Here is a 16,221-nt window from a genome sequence, read left to right on the forward strand (position 1 = left end):
AACGCAAGACAAGAGAAAGTGCAAGCTCACCGTGCGAGACCAGAAAACTGGACATTGCTCAAGAAGTTACCTGTATAACAGAAACTCGTTTGGCCTTTTGGGGGCCAACAGACTCTTCCGGCAGTTCGAAGTCATGAGCAAACGCCTGCATGAGCCGGGCTATTCGAGCAGCCGTGCACTCCGCTGCCAGAACAAGTGTGTGCAGCGTCATCTTCACGAGCTATGTGTAGCTCAGAATTGCAGACCAGTCCTGCTGCACTACGCTGTCACCACCGCCAAAACTTTCAGCCGAGTCAAATTGCGAGTCTGTGTTTTGCAGTTTTTCTCTGGCCTTCGAACATTTCAAGGCTAATCAATCCTCAATTATATTACCTGGTAGAGGATCCTCCTTGAAAGTGAAGCAGTCTGGGATCCACAACGCCCTTCATTGCGTTCATGCCGGGCTGCCACGGCCTGATGGATAGTGTAGACAGAAGACAATGAAAAATCGGGAAACCCTTATCAAAATTCCGAAGAAACACGGGAAGCTTACAAGAGCTGCGCAAGAGTGAAGAGACCATCCTAAACCCTTATCAAATAAAAATCCAAGAGCCCTAAAATCCAAGGGCCCGAAATTTAGGGCTCTCCAAATGCAGGGAAGATTGAGCCTTTGCGGCTGCTTGATCCAGGTATGCTTCTCATTTTCGATCGATCTAGCCGCGATACGACACTATTTCTCTCTCGTCTAGACTAGTCCCAGCCGGATTCGATGCTCCAGCAAGGGTTTCCACAGATCGAATGAGTCGCTGGCGACGTATCACGAGATCCGCGAGCGCGGGCAGAAGCCGGGGATCGGGATTACTCTAGCCGCATTGAAGGTATGCCGGGGATCGAACGACCTCAAGGCTGGGAGGAAGATTCACGCAGATTTGGTGGAGAGTGGGGATATTTCCAGTGTTCTCGTGGCCAGCACTCTGGTGGACATGTACGCCAAGTGTGGGAGCTTGGTGGAAGCTCGCAAGGTTTTCGAGAGCATGGAGAATCACGACGTGGTGTCGTGGAACTCGATGATTCAAGGCTACGTCCAAGGCGGTGATGGGAGAACAGCTCTGGATCTCTACTCGAGAATGCAGGAACAGGGAAAGTGCGCTCCAAATCGTGTCACTGTTCTAGCGGCACTCAAGGCTTGCGTTAGTTTGGCTGGAGATGGCAAGAACTCTGGAAATGGTGGTGGAGGGAACTCAGGGTGGCTGAAGAGAGGGAGAGAGATTCACTCGCAAGCAGCAAAGAGTGGTGATGATCTCGACGCGTTCGTGGGAACCAGCTTGATCGACATGTACGCGAAGTGTGGGAGCATGGACGAAGCTCGTCAAGTTTTTGAGAGCTTGCACCACCGATGCGTCCAGTCGTGGAACTGCCTCATTCTTCGATACGCACAGAAAGGGGATGGCCAAGTTGCCTGGGAACTCTTCTCACGGATGAATTCGGAAGGCTACGAGCCGGATTCTATCACTCTTCTTGCTGCGCTGAAGGCCTGTGCAAGCTTGGCAGAGGAAGAGCAAGGCGAGTTTGTGTCGGGAAAGCTCGTCAAAGCCGAGAGTTTGGAGAAGGCTCGAAGTGTTCACTCTCAAGCTGACAAGAGTGGAGCCCTGCGCAACGCTTATGTCTCGAACGCTCTGATAGACTTCTATGCGAAGTTTGGGAGCTTGGAGGACGCTCACAAGGTGTTTAAGACGATGCCGCAACGGACTGTGGTCTCCTGGAACTCGATCATTCTCGGGTACGCTCAGAGTGGCGAGGAAAAAGCTGCTTTGGACTTGTACTCGAGCATGAAGGACGAAGGTGGTGTGGCTGCGAACAGAGTTACTCTTCTCGCTGCTCTCAAGGCTTGCGCTGGTTTGGCAGGGAAAGAAGATGGAAAGCAAGTTGATGGCAAAATTATCAAGGTTGAGTCGCTCAAACGAGGCCGAGCTCTTCACTCTCAAGCTGTGGAGACTATGAAGAAGCTAGACGTGTTCGTGGAGAGCTCCCTGGTGGATTTGTACGCAAAGTGTGGGAGCCTTGGAGATGCTTGCAGGATTTTTGAGAGCATGGAGGCACGGAGCATGGTCTCGTGGAACTGTATCATTCTGGGGCTCGCTCAGAGTGGCTTTCCAAACGCTGCTCTCAGGTACTATTGTCGTATGCGAAATGAAGGATGCTTACCAAATGCTGTGACTTTTGTTGCAGTTCTTAAGGCCTGTGGCGTTTTAGCAGCGCTAGAACTCGGGAAGCGAGTGCAGGATGAGCTCATGCTGGCTGGCTTTGGCGAGGATCCCTTTGTAGCCACCTCGCTGATTGATTTCTTTGGAAAATGCGGCAGCATAGTCGATGCGGAAAAGGTATTTCATTCAATTCCCCACAAGACTCTCGTGACATGGAGCTCTCTAATCGAAGGTTACAGTTGTCAGGGCGATAGCGAGCGGGTGTTTGATCTGTTCGAGAAAATGCAAGAGGACAAGCTGCGACCAAACGAGGTCACCTTTCTCTCGGTTCTTACCGCGTGCAGCCATGCCGGCCTCGTTGAAGAGGGGAAAGGTTACTTCCGGAGAATGAGCTCAGAGTTTGGCATCGCTCCTCGCATCAGGCATTACACTTGCATGGTGGATTTACTGGGGCGTGCCAATCAACTGGACGAAGCTGTGGCAATGGTCAAAAAGATGGCATGCGAGCCAGACGTGGTGATTTACACGGCTCTATTGAGCTCATGCTGGAAGTGGAAGAACACAGAAGTTGGGAGGTTCGCATTTGAGGAGGTGATGAAGATGGACAGCAAGAACACTCTGGCTTACGCCCTCATGGCGAACGTCTACAGTGCTGCTGGATTGGCAGGAAAGGTTGGGGAGATCCAGGAAATGGGAAAAACTGCTGGAGTTTTGAGAAGATCTGGACAGAGCTGGTGGACGGATAGGAAAGGAAGAGTGCACGTCTTCGTTGTGGGTGACAAGAGGCATCCACTAACTGAGAAGATTCAAGCGAAGCTGGATGATCTTTTTAATAATCTGGAGCGAGGACAAGGAAACGGAGAACAGTGTGGAAGTGGCGGCCATGATAACGATCTCGCCTTGTGTGGACACACGGAAAAGTTTGCGGTGGCATGTGCTCTCTTGAGCTCTCCTCCTGGAGCACCGGTTCGAGTCGTAAACAACTACAAGACTTGCGAGGAATGCCACGCAACTACTGCTCTTATCTCTAAGCTGGAGCAGCGGACCGTGATCGTCAGAGACACCCGGCTACACATTTTCCGAAATGGAATATGTTCCTGTGGTGATTGCTGGTAAAATCTTTTTGAAGCAGTTCCATTTCAAGTTTGTTTTCTTCTTGCTTGCAGAGTCAAGGCCAAACACGGACGGAACTCTCTTGACAGCTTTTTATGTCGGAGATCCGGTAAATAATACATTTTCTAGAGCAGAACAATGTTGACTGACATAAGTTTCTTGCCCTCCAATGGCTACAGGACGACCATCATTCATCACTTATCCCTATCGACACGTACTGACTGACCTTCGGCATATAAGTAGTGCTTCGTGTTGAGGCATAAGTTAAGATGGAAAATCGTTCGTCTCTTTCAACTCTCTTCTTGCTAGCGCTGATCTGTGCTTCTTCAGTGGCTGCAGCAACAGATCAATTCACCAAGGCTTTGAATGCTTCGTGTCACAAGGACGACCTCAAGGCCTTGCTCGACTTCAAATCCACTATCACTATCAGCTCGGGGAGGCTCAAGGCCTGGACAGGCAAACAGTGCTGTTCATGGCCAACTATCAGGTGTAACAACAAGACTGGAAGAGTCATCTCCTTGGAGATCATCGATCCTTACGATGCCGGCGATTCCATCGGCTACGAAAGTGCTACCGGATCGATCTCTCCCTCGCTCGGTATGCTCTCCTCTCTCGAGTCCTTGGCACTTTCTTCGCTAGTTGGTCTTTCCGGGGAGATCCCTGCTTCCATCGGCAAAATCTCGACGCTCAAGGGGCTTTTCCTCGATCGAAACAACCTGACTGGTCCCATCCCGGCAGCCATTGGCGCTCTTTCCAGGCTCACGCAGCTCTACCTCGAGGGGAACAAGCTCTCTCAAGCAATTCCTTTCGAGCTCGGCTCGCTGAAAAATCTCCGGGAGCTTCGTCTCGAGTCCAACCAGCTAACAGGCAGCATACCATCCTCGTTTGGCGACCTTCGCCGTCTCGAGAAGCTGGATATATCAAGCAACAGGCTTACCGGCTCCATTCCAGGCTCGATCGTCTCCATCTCAACGCTGAAAGAGTTGCAACTGGCTCACAACAAGATCGCTGGTCCTGTTCCTTCGGACCTTGGGAAGCTATCTTTGTTGGAAGTGCTGGATCTCTCCGACAATCAGCTCACTGGAAGCCTGCCTTCGTCGCTCGGCAACTGCAAGTCACTACGAAATCTCTGGCTGTCGGAAAATGAGCTAAGTGGTACCATTCCGGTTTCATGGGGGAGCAGCAGCCTCGTCAACTTGAGCGTCATCGACTTATCCTTGAATCAGCTCACCGGTGAAGTTCCAAGCTCCTTGGGGTCGCTCCGCAGCCTTGCAGACTTTAACATCGCCCATAACAAGCTGGCTGGAAGCTTTCCCGACCTCTCCAAGACGCAGCTCGCCACTCTCGACCTGTCTTACAACCAATTTCATCTCCACACCGTCCCGGGCTGGCTGTCAAAACTGCGTGCGAATTACTTCCGGCTCTCTCTCGCTTCCTGTGGCATCGAGGAGCTGCCATCTTTTCTCTCCCAGCTCAACTTGGGCCTCCTCGATCTCTCGATGAACACCATCAAAGTGAGACAGCTCCCAACGTTATCGAGCAGCTTTTCTGGATTGTACCATCTCAACCTGTCGTTCAATCCTCTGGCCGTCCCGCTGAGCAGTGACATCAGCAAGTACTCCGTCTTGACTCGACTGGATCTTCGCTCAACGAGGTTGTCCGGCTCGGTAAGTCCAATCTTCTCTTCTAACTCGTCATTTCTAGAGTTCGTGGATCTTTCCGACAACCAGCTGGGTGGTCAGATCCCTCCACCTCCGAGTAGAACCCAGGACAGCTGGTCCTACCTCAATCTATCGAAGAACAAGCTCACGGGTAGCATTCCGAAAGAGATAGCCAACCTCAAAGTGATCAAGACGCTTGACCTCTCGCACAACCAGCTCCAAGGTGGCATTCCTGCGAGCGTCGGAAACTTAACGTGGCTGGAGTCTCTCGACTTGTCATCGAACAAACTCACCGGTGGAGTTCCTGAGTCGTTGCTGAAGCTGCCCAGCTTGCGATTCTTGAATCTCTCGAGCAACTCTCTATCGGGAAAAATACCACAGGGGCCGAAGATCCGCAGCTTCCCAGCTGCGGCATTCACAGACAATCCCGGACTGTGTGGCACTCCGCTTCCGCCATGCAAGAAAGTGTTCTGAGAACTCACTCATCTCTCGAGTAACAAGAAGAATAGGAGCAGGAACTTTGTGCGGAAATGGAGAAGGACAAGCATGCGGTTGTGACTACGGAACATCCAACCGCATCGGATGCTCGCAACAGACATCCTCGATCAACCTCGGCACAGTGGATGCTCGACAGAACGATGTAAGGCGAAGCGCTGCTGCCATCCTCGTCCAGCGCGAGGACGCGCCTGCCGAGGTACTCTCCTCTCTTGCATGTTGTCGAAGTATTTGCGTGACCAATTTTGCCACTGTATACGGGTTGTCCAAGTCGCAACGTTGTAGGACGGCCTTCTTTGTAGTAAAATGTTTCCATCCTCAAGTTCTTCGTTGCTGATAACATTGCGTTCCACCATGTCTCGTCCGTCTCCAGCTGTGAGTGTAAGCCGTGCGCTATGCGATCGAATCGAAGGCCAGTGCGGCATCTTGTGGAGTTCTGCAGCTTCCATGCCGAGACTTGAGCTTCTCACGAGCTTTCCTATCTCTAGGCTTTGTTCTGCTGCATTGGCCAAGAATTGCCTCGAACAAGGCCCTCTCCATTAGAAACCATCATTCTTTACTAAGAACTTGAGCATGGGTGAGTGAGCACATTTCACTGTAGTTACCAAAATAGTGATGTACAAACCAAAACAACCTACCATGGGAAAAGAAACTCGGGAAAAGACCTAAAAGAGAGAACCCAGTAACAATCGACAGTAGAAGATCGATTGATCGATCGATGTATGGACAGCTACTTCTTCTTCTTCGGCGATGACGATCCACCAGAGGTGGGATTCCTGCCCTTGATATACCAGTATTTTTCGACTTCAAGCTAGATATTTGTGAACCAAAATCCACAAAGCCTTCCACTTCATTGCAGATAACATTGTGTGGCAATCCTTCTCGGAATTCACATATACTTGTTCATCTTCTTCTTTTGTTGTTCATCTCGACAAAGTTCCATGGAAATGCATCTCGAATAAGAATACTACCACATATTTGGTCTGAATAATAGGATTAGAATCAAGTGTGTTTTGCATCCCGTAAAGGCGGAAGGTCTTCCTTGGACGTATAATGAACCCTAATTGATACCTAAGATCCACATGAAAAGGCTGGGAATGGCAAGAAATTGTAAAGCTCACCATCCTAAGAAAATTTCTCGTTTTCCATCAGCACTGATTTCTCCTCTCTCCAACTTTCCTGGGGACTGCCATGCTTGCTCCATGGACGTGGTGAGCTGGAGCAAGGTGGAGGAGATCCTCCTCTTTGTAAGGTGATTCTTGCAAGGGATTGGGAGCTTATAGTGATGGCGTCGTGTGCAAACGCTTCAAGATTGTTGGTCTTTGTGACAGGTGGTTCTTCTTGGGAGCTTCTTCAAGGTTGACAGTGGTGGAGTTTCCACATGAAGAGGATTATGTCACCAACACTTTGGCAAGCCTTCAGCTTCTCTACGACGATAGAGGACGCCTAACACAGTGATGATGAACAGGTTTGTGTTCTTTGGCCCTAGCTACAAAGACACTCAAAATAAACATACATTTGGGGCATATACAACAGTGCACAAGAGGAAATCATGTCTGTGCTGCCCTCACTGGTGTTTTGTCAGTGCCTTTGCTCGGATCCATGCTTGAAAACTGAGTCAGAACTCTGACCAGCAGCTTGATAGAGGGCTCTATTGAAACTTCTACCTTCAAAGTGTGGTTGTCCACTAGCTTGCACTTGCTGGAGAAGCACATTGAAATCCTGGTGAAGGGACTCATGCCAAAATCAAGCTGCCGAAGAAAGGACCCTGCTGATACTCAAGATATACTTGATGAGGATGTAAGGTAATGCCTAATGGATAGATGGTTCTAGTGAGGTTTTTCTTTAAACAGGGCTTTTATTCTCTAGAAAAACCAAGTCTTAACTTTTAGCGCTAAGCCTTTATCTTAGTCTCCAGAAAAAAAGTCATGGGAGAACTCTACAGGGAGTTGCTTGTGAGCTTGACAACATATTGCTGTCATGGTTGTGAAGTTACTCCATACTATTTACGTAACAGTGGTGCCCTCCTTGTTGCCCAGCTCTTCTTATGTAGTCCTTTATATTAGAGGGTGGATTTGGTAGGAATGATAGAAAAGGTGGTGGCAAAGTCATATAGTGACAAGAAATAAAAGGTGGCAAGATTCATCAAAAGGAGGGAAATGTTAAAGGTAAGAGAGGTTACTGCAGCATGTAGTTAACTTCGGTGGACTCATGGTTGACTAAAATTTTATATGGGTTGTTTGCAGCCCAAAATTGTTCCAGGTACCGGCGGATGCATCGGCACTGCCACCATCGCCAGGGGAGGCCGCGGATCAGCGCTGCTGCTGGACGACGCCTCTCTTCGGTTCAGGTGGGAGGCTTGGCGCCAGGATTTGAGGGTAGGCCACGGGCGCTCCATCACAGCTGTGGTAGAATGCGTCGCCTCCGATGCGTCGAGCGTCGAGGTGAAGGATTCCGGAAATGTGGACGTGGAGGCGGCTAAGGAAGATCCGGCAAATATAGAATGGTATCACATTCACTCTTGCTATGCTAATAAGTATCATAGGCTTTCCCACCAAAAAAGAAACTTTTTTGTTCAACCTACTACAACTGAACATTTTAGGTTGGAGACCTTGTGATGAACTAAGCCTTTCTTTGTGATCCCACTGCTTCTATGTGCTGTAGTGCAGATGAATGCATGATTCGGAAACTTGACGTCGCTGGAGTCACTTGACTTGTCATCGAACAAACTCACTGGTGGAGTTCCTGAGTCGTTGCTGAAGCTTAAGCTGCCCAGCCTGAATCTCTCGAGCAACTCTAGAGAAAAATACCACAAGTGTTTTAAGCTCATCTCACTCACAGGAGCAGGTTTCCAATAAGCCTCGATCAACCTCGGCACTTTGAGAGTGGATGCTCGACAGAACGATGTAAGGCGAAGCACTGCTGCCATCCTCGTCAAGCTCGAGCGCTTGCTTGCCTAGGTACTCCCCTCTCTTAGCATCGCCATGACTCTTACATGCAGCGAGAAGTATCCTCCAGGCCGAGCATCCCGGTTCAAACGGCATCTTGGCAACGAGCTCCTCAGCTTGCCGCAGCATTCCAGATCGCGAGAAAAGATCAATAACGCACTCATAGTGATCTCCTGTTCGCATTACACCAAAGTCCATTTCTATGGAGCCGAAGTTGACGACACCATCGAGCAGCAGCCCGGCATGGCTACAAGCCGATAGGACGCTCTTGAAAGTCACGTGGTCGGGATCCACTCCATGGATCTGCATCGCGCTAAACAGCTCCAGTGCTTCTCCGGCAAGCCCGTTATCAGCATAGGACGTGATCATCGCATTCCAGGAGCCGACCACCTTGTCCGGATTCCTCTCAAAAAGTGCTCTCGCGGTGGAGAGCGATCCGGCTCTTCCATAGAGGCTCACCAGTGCAGTGGCGAGGAACGCATCTGGCTCCACTCCAGCGGCAACTATATCGTAGTGGATGATCCTGCCGAGCTCAAACCAGTGGAGCGTTGTGCACGCGTCGATGGCGGTCGAGAACGTGATCTCGTTGGGAGTTATCCCTTCCAAATCCATGGACTTGAAGAGCTCGAGAGCCTCCGCCGGATTTCCAAGCTGTGCGTATGCTGCCACCATCGAGTTCCAAGTCACAAGGTTTCGCTGCGGCATCTTATCGAAGACGAAGAAGCGAGCGTCCTCCACGCAGCGGTTCTGTGCGTAGAGGCAAAGCAGCGCCGTCCAGGTGACCACAGTTCTCTCCGGAATCATCGCAAAAAGCAAGCTCGAGTAGGAGGCATCGCTCAGCTGGGCGCTCGCTTGGATCATCTCGTTCCACGACACGGAGCTGTGCTGTGGCATCCTTGCGAAGAAGCTATCAGCGAGATCCATTCGTCCAGCCTTGTTATAAGCTCCTAGCATGATATTTCCAGAGACTATGTCTCGTCCTGGCGGCATGCTCGCAAAAAAGCTCTCGGCGTCTTTGAGCTGCTTGGAAGCCAGCAGCATGACGTTCCATGAAACTATATCTCGCTCCGGCATAAGCTCAAACACCTTTGCTACTTCCTCCACGCTTCCAGCTTTAGCTAGAGCCTGCATTGCTGAGTTCCACGATTCGGCAGTTCTTCCAGGCATTTTGTCGAACAGACGTCTACATTGACATGAATCCCCGCACTGGGCATATGCCGAGATCATCAAGTTCCAGGTGATGGTGCTTCGCTCCGGCATGTTGTCAAAGTACACCTTTGCGTGTCCAATGTTGCCACTGTATATGTAGCCTGATATTATGGCTGTCCAAGTCACAACGTTGTAGAACGGCATTCTTTGTAGCAAAAGTTTTGCGTCCTCAAGTTCTTCATTTTGGGTAAGCGCTGACAACATTGCATTCCATGCTACCACGTCTCGGTTCTTTGTAGCATGAAAGATTTGTTTTGCGTCACAGGTATTTCCCTTTCTCCCGTATGTTATCATCATAGTTGTGGAAGAAGAAAGGCTGCTTTCGGGGAGATGATCAAACAAGTCCCTAGACTCCTCTAAACGCCCCGCTCTTGCTTTCACTGTGATCATGGTACTGTAAGTTACCAGCGAGTGCTGAGCCATCTTTCTAAAGATTATATCCGCCTCTCGCAAGTTCCAACTGTGAGTGTAAGCCGCTAGTAGATTGTTCCAGCTGAAGACATTGCGCTGTGCAATCGAATCAAAGGCCAGTGCGGCATCTTGTGGAGCCCCGCAGCTTCCATACATTTGGACGAGGAGGTTGCCCATGTAAGTTTCGTGATGGAAGCCATGAGCCTTGAGCTTCTCGTGAGCTTTCCTGCCTCTCAGTAGCGCCTTTGTTTTGCTGCATTGGCCAAGAAGTGCCTCGAATGAGGCCCTCTCCATTAGAAACCATCATTCTTGACTAAGAACTTAGGCATGGTTGAGCACAAACTTTCACTAAATATTGATGTACAAAACTAATTTAAATTATGGCTTTTGCCAATAGAAGCATTGATTCAGTACTATAAAGAGAAATGGTATTTTTAATTTCAAGCTGGGTAAATAGAAATATATATTAATAGGTGTATACCTAAACTATCTAAATGCATTTAGACCAGTGCTTAGTATGGTAAGAAATTTATGATCGCAATTTAGGGGGAGGTGGGTGGTTTGACAAAAAATCTTGCATGCTTGTAAAATATATAGAAAAATAAAACATGCTTAAATTACATGTGTGACTTACAAAATAATTTTGTGAGCACAACTTTTTCTTTATGTATTGGTGCAAAGTTTATATCAGCATCATGCCACATTTGTGACTTTTTCCACAACAATTTTTTTCTCTACATGTTAGCAGGGTTTAAAGTTTGGGTTTTGTAGGTATTGTGTTTTTTAACATGTAAGTTAGATTTGAAATGCTTTTTAGATGCTATAGGTTGAGCTCACTATTGTTGCATACTTGGGGCATTCTTTTTATAAGTGAGTGGTTTTGCAACTAATGAAGAAATTATTGCATGCAATATTAAAAACCACCACACTCAATGCCCTAACACTCCAATTGATTAAACTTACCATTGCACTACAATTAATTGCACTTGCTGCCACTCCAATTGCACTCACCATCATGCTCTAATTGATCATGCTTGCTACTACACTAGATTAGGGCACTACACTACAAATAGGTGTGAGAAATGAAAGGCATGATCAACTGATTGATGCACAATAGTTAGATTAGGGGAGCTACACCTCCAAGCTATGAAAAGTGAGCTACAATAGTGAAAAATGAAAAAAGAGAAATAATCACAATCAACACATCACAAATCTTCACACATTAAAATGAGACAAAAAAACCCATTAAATTGCAATGTCATATTGTCTAGGATGACATGGAATGATGCTTACATAGTAGTGTGATATGTCATGCCACATGTATACATAATTTACCCCATGACAAAAATATTATACACACAATCACATTTTAATTGCTTATATAGCAATCAAAAAGTGATTGAATGCATAAAAAAAATTTATACAACTTAAAATAAAAAAGTAAATCTTCATATATAATGCTCCCACATGCAATCACATATTTGTTACTATAACCTTAAACCATAATTCATTATAGATAGCTCTTAGAGTGTGAATTTGTATATCATTCCCATGCTTGTTCATCTTTTCTTTTTTTTTCTTATTCATCACTTTTATAGGAAATGCATATTGAATAAGAATATTATACTATATAGATTGAGGATCAAACAACTTCATTTCTGTTGTTTAGCATGAGAGGCCCAATTGGCAAAGTTTTCAATCATAGTCATCATGTAATAGAAGCAATTGAACCTAGAGGAGGATGAAAATAGGATCTTCTTAAAAATTATAATCTACCTTGGTTAATTGACACTGTTAGAAGTCTTTTATAATAAAAACAAATTAAGGTTGAAATGCATGTACCTCCTAGGGACAAGTTAGGGCTGATCCATGCAATAGCAATTGGTTGTTGTTTCTTTATTGCCTTCTTTCCTCTGGCTGCCCTAGATATGCCTAACTTCAATCCAGCATGATCAAGGCTTTCCTCCAGCTAGGAATGATGCAGCCTAGCTCCTATGTCATAAGTGTGCCTTGCATTGTAGCAGATGTTAATTCCTAATGTCAAACACTCTTCTTTTACACCATGACTGCACTAACTTTTCCTTGGGTGATGCTTGACACTTCTCTACACTTCGGGATTTCATGGCTGACTGTAAGTCTTTTGTAGATTCCCATAAACACAGCCAAAAGATGCCAGATAGGCTTGTACCTAAAGAGCACTGTGTTTCTACAATTAATTGAAAGCTACATAAGGATTCTTTTCCAACTCAACTATGGGATGGTGACTGAATTCTTCACTCACTTTGGATCTGGAAGAATTCCAAATCACACTTGCATAAACTCAAATAAACTTAGAAATACTATGTTGCCATAATTGATGGTGAGCCATATAAAAATTCCTCACTTCTCTCTAGAAGGAAATTTTTTATAAGATCTAAGATCCAATGCTCATGATTGTCCAATGCCATTAGACTTCAAAATGTTGTTTTTATACTCTCAAACCCAAGATTCCTTCATGCTACTTAATAATGCCTTTGCTAGAGATTCCTATGTCTAGATCTCCTAACGTTTTGCCATCTTCTAGCCTTATTTTATGAATTATGCTGCAATTTTGTTAAGCTGTAACTCCTAGAAGACAACACATTAATTGCCCCACAGAATCTTTAATTTCACTATCTGAGTAATTTCCTCCCTATCATTTATCACATCATCTTCCTATATGAATTAAACTTGACTTTAACTCTTCTCTGTTCTATGACACATGCACATTAGGTCTTATGTGCTTTTGAGATAATATCAGTTGAGAAAAGAAAAATTTGTTGACATCTTGATATTAAATTAGAAGCATTCTTTCAAGAAATAAATTGAGTTATACTTTCTCTTTCTCTTGAAAAAAGAGAATACCATGGTCTAGAATGTAGACACTAAAACATAAAATAATACTCAAAAATATGTTAGTAAAGTGCCTTAGAACTTCCCTTCTTAATAATTTAGCTAGTAAACACCAAAAAAAAGTACAATAATATTTATATATTTATTTTTTACAAAAAAAAAAAATATTATAACTTCATAATGAAATTAAAGATGAAATATTAAATAATAATAAAAATTTGGTATTTATATTTAATTTTTAGACTTTTCTTAGAAAAAAAGAATTCTGTTAAATTAATAAATATAAATTTAATATTTTAAGTGTTATAATTTTAATTTATTTTGTATTTGTGATACCACATACAAGATTTTGAAATGTTAGAGTTTTAAATTCACATCATATTGTATAAATATTTACAATATGTTATAAATTAACAAATAAAATAAATAATGGACATTCATATCTAATAAATTTTAGTGATAGCAGTGAAATATCAATGAATTATTAATTTAATTATTAAATGTAAAGATGATTATACCATTAAAAAAACTTTTTATGGTCCTGTAGTTCCAACAGTTATACCATGTGAAAACCTTTATCAGCCTTGCCAGTCATAAAATCGACCAAAAAAATTTCATTTAGACAAAGAGAGCTAAATAATCACAATGAGTAAAAAAGATCATATGCCTGATTAATATATTCTCCTTGTGTATTTATACATTTTTTATATAGTTTTAATGTTATTTATCTATGTCTATTGTTTATGCTAGCTAAATAAATTTTGTTTTTTTACAATATATTTTAAACTATAACTTCAATGATATACATAAAAATCTTTTAAATATTTTTCAAAGTAAGACAATAAACTTTTTTGATACAGTATAATTTAGTTAAGGAAACAAAACTTTATTTATAAGTTAAACTTTTAAGTTCCTTTTAACAGATTATATTCCTTTTATTATTTTGATGCAAGTAGTATGTATATTACTAAATCAGTATTGTATACAAAAATTATATTTTAGTTTCTTCAAATACCAAAACATATTAATTCTTGAATCAAATTTTATTTTAAAGATGTATTAAAAATTCCATATTATTTGGAAGATAAATATATGCTTAAATAATTTATTTGATTGTATTTTAGTTTTAAAACATGATGGTAATCTAGTTTTATACCATGGTAAAATGTTTTATGGACTACTAACAGATATTGCTTAGCACAACCATTTTTTTAATTAATAATATTTTCTATCCAAAATAATTGTAATCTAGTTCTTTATGAAACAAAATTTCCAAATAAAATTTTATAGTCATCAAATACTTCAAATATTTTATGTTCCATATTATGATGGTGATGATTATGATGGTGATGGTGATGATGATGATATTAATAATAAGAATAATAATAATAATAATAAATATACAAAAATCTTATATTTTGTACCTCAATAATTATTATTTTAATCAATAAATATATTAATTTTCTTTTTCCAGGTTTTCTTTTTTTTTTTTTTGGTTGCTTTGAATGAATTTTTCTTGACAACTAGTAATACGAAATTCTTGTTAGTAAATACAGTTTTTTCTAAATAATTATTGACTTATTTTCCTGTCCTCAAGTGACTACAGAACAATTTTTCATACTAACATTTCATTAAATAGTACTCGCTTCATAAGATCTAAGGAATAAGTTAAAATGAAAAATCATTTGTCCCCTTTCAACTATCTTTTTATCAATGGTAATCTTTACTCAATATATAAAATATTTACAATCCACTACAGCCCAACTAAGGAGCAAAGGACCCTACTCCTACATGCATACAATGCATCTTATCTCTCTTGTGTCCTGTAGTCTTCATTTGTCATGCACACCCACTCCATTTTTGTAAAATACCATGCGATAGTTTGCAAGTTGGCAGCATCACCTAGCATGGAGGCTTGGTTGTGCTCTAGAGTTGATGTCCAGGTCCACAGTGACTGGTGTCATGGACATTGTTAGAAGACATGAAATACATCCTCACTTGACTCAAGATACATTGTTTGTGTGGTGGAATTCATGGATGATGGTGGCACCTATGCTTAACTTGACTACACCAGTAAGTTACTAATATCACTAGATTCAAAGTACAAAGAAATCAAAGTTGAACAGCTATCTTGTAGATAGCATATTTTGTCTTGTTTTCCAACCATTGTTGAAATGCCTTACTAGTCTAATAGGCAAAGTTATCATAAGGATTTATCAGGATTATTTCCAAATTAGATAGCTATTCCATCCATGTTTTCAACTCATGCCACCACTCCACAAGAGGGGTATGGAGTCATCCAGAGCACAACATACCAATTTGTCTTGGTATGAACGTCTTTGAGCCTTCACAAAATCCACCACTCATTTCCAAACTGAAGTGTCCATAAAGACTAAGCCACTTTCCAATATTAAATTTGTGTATGGCACCCTCCACATTTGCAACTTGTGCTGGATAAACTAGATGTGAATGTCCTCTAGCATGTTACAGATATACTGAGGGAGTCCTAGGGTTGTAGCTTCACTCACATACAATGTCAGAGGGATGATCTTAGCTATGTAAAAAGCTTGTTTTGCTTTCCAGCTCATGACTGCATCGTTTTGTAGTCTAATTGAAAGCTATAATTTTTTCCTATTAAGGATGGGTTGCTAAATTATAGCTTTAATAGATTCACCATCATTCCAGCTTATGCACAAAAATGAAATAGTGCATCAAAAAGCCTTTATGGTCATGGCATTTGGTGCTACTAACAACAAGTTATCAGCATACAAAAACAGATAGAGGTGTATGCCATATTCAAATAGCTTCAAGAGCTCCTATATATATAGCAAAAAGCATAACAGATAACTAGCACATCCATTGTGGAGGGGATGGTGTCTCCTCCAACGATTAGCAATTTGACTGAGTGGTAGATTTCCCCTATTGCAGCAAGCATTAGAGTTGGGGCACTGGAATTAAAGTATCAATGCATGTCAAGGTACTTTATCAAAGGCTTTAGCAAAATTGACAAATCCCAAAAAGAGTATTTTACTTCGATTCAATCTAGTGTGCTCCATTAGAATGTGTAGTGTGATAATGTGGTCATAGCATGAGTGATGTTTTCTAAACCCTGCTTGTCCTTGAGCATTAATATGATTCTTTCCTACGACTAAAATGTTAGTTTTTAAAGTGTTATAGTTTCAAAATTTTAAGTCATAAATGTCAATAATATTTATATCAACTAAATTACTATTAGCAATATAATGTGCCTACATTTAACTCATAATTTCTTATTAAAAGACTTTGTATTCTTATTAAAACTAATAAGATTTTTTCTTTCTCATATCTGTA

The 16,221-nt window shown here is 42.8% G+C and overlaps 3 protein-coding genes across 3 annotated transcripts; 2 read left to right on the forward strand and 1 right to left on the reverse strand.

Annotated features, from left to right (window-relative positions):
* Positions 1-616: 616 nt before the first annotated feature.
* On the forward strand, positions 617-3,585 carry LOC112340691 (pentatricopeptide repeat-containing protein At2g33680-like). Its single transcript, XM_024659524.1, has 5 exons — positions 617-668; positions 729-2,360; positions 2,430-3,285; positions 3,350-3,405; positions 3,476-3,585. The coding sequence occupies exons 1-5, from the start codon at positions 630-632 to the stop codon at positions 3,515-3,517; spliced, it is 2,625 nt and encodes an 874-aa protein (XP_024515292.1). The 5' UTR covers positions 617-629; the 3' UTR covers positions 3,518-3,585.
* On the forward strand, positions 3,566-5,431 carry LOC9653795 (LRR receptor-like serine/threonine-protein kinase FLS2). The gene has a single exon (XM_002985551.2). It carries the CDS (start codon positions 3,566-3,568, stop codon positions 5,429-5,431), a length of 1,866 nt encoding a protein of 621 aa, XP_002985597.2.
* A 2,852-nt stretch (positions 5,432-8,283) lies between these two features.
* On the reverse strand, positions 8,284-10,314 carry LOC112340692 (pentatricopeptide repeat-containing protein At4g02750-like). The gene has a single exon (XM_024659525.1). The coding sequence runs from the start codon at positions 10,312-10,314 to the stop codon at positions 8,284-8,286; it is 2,031 nt and encodes a 676-aa protein (XP_024515293.1).
* Positions 10,315-16,221: the final 5,907 nt, after the last annotated feature.

Source organism: Selaginella moellendorffii, unplaced genomic scaffold (genome assembly GCF_000143415.4).
Source record: "Selaginella moellendorffii unplaced genomic scaffold, v1.0 SELMOscaffold_69, whole genome shotgun sequence".
Lineage (NCBI taxonomy): Eukaryota > Viridiplantae > Streptophyta > Lycopodiopsida > Selaginellales > Selaginellaceae > Selaginella > Selaginella moellendorffii.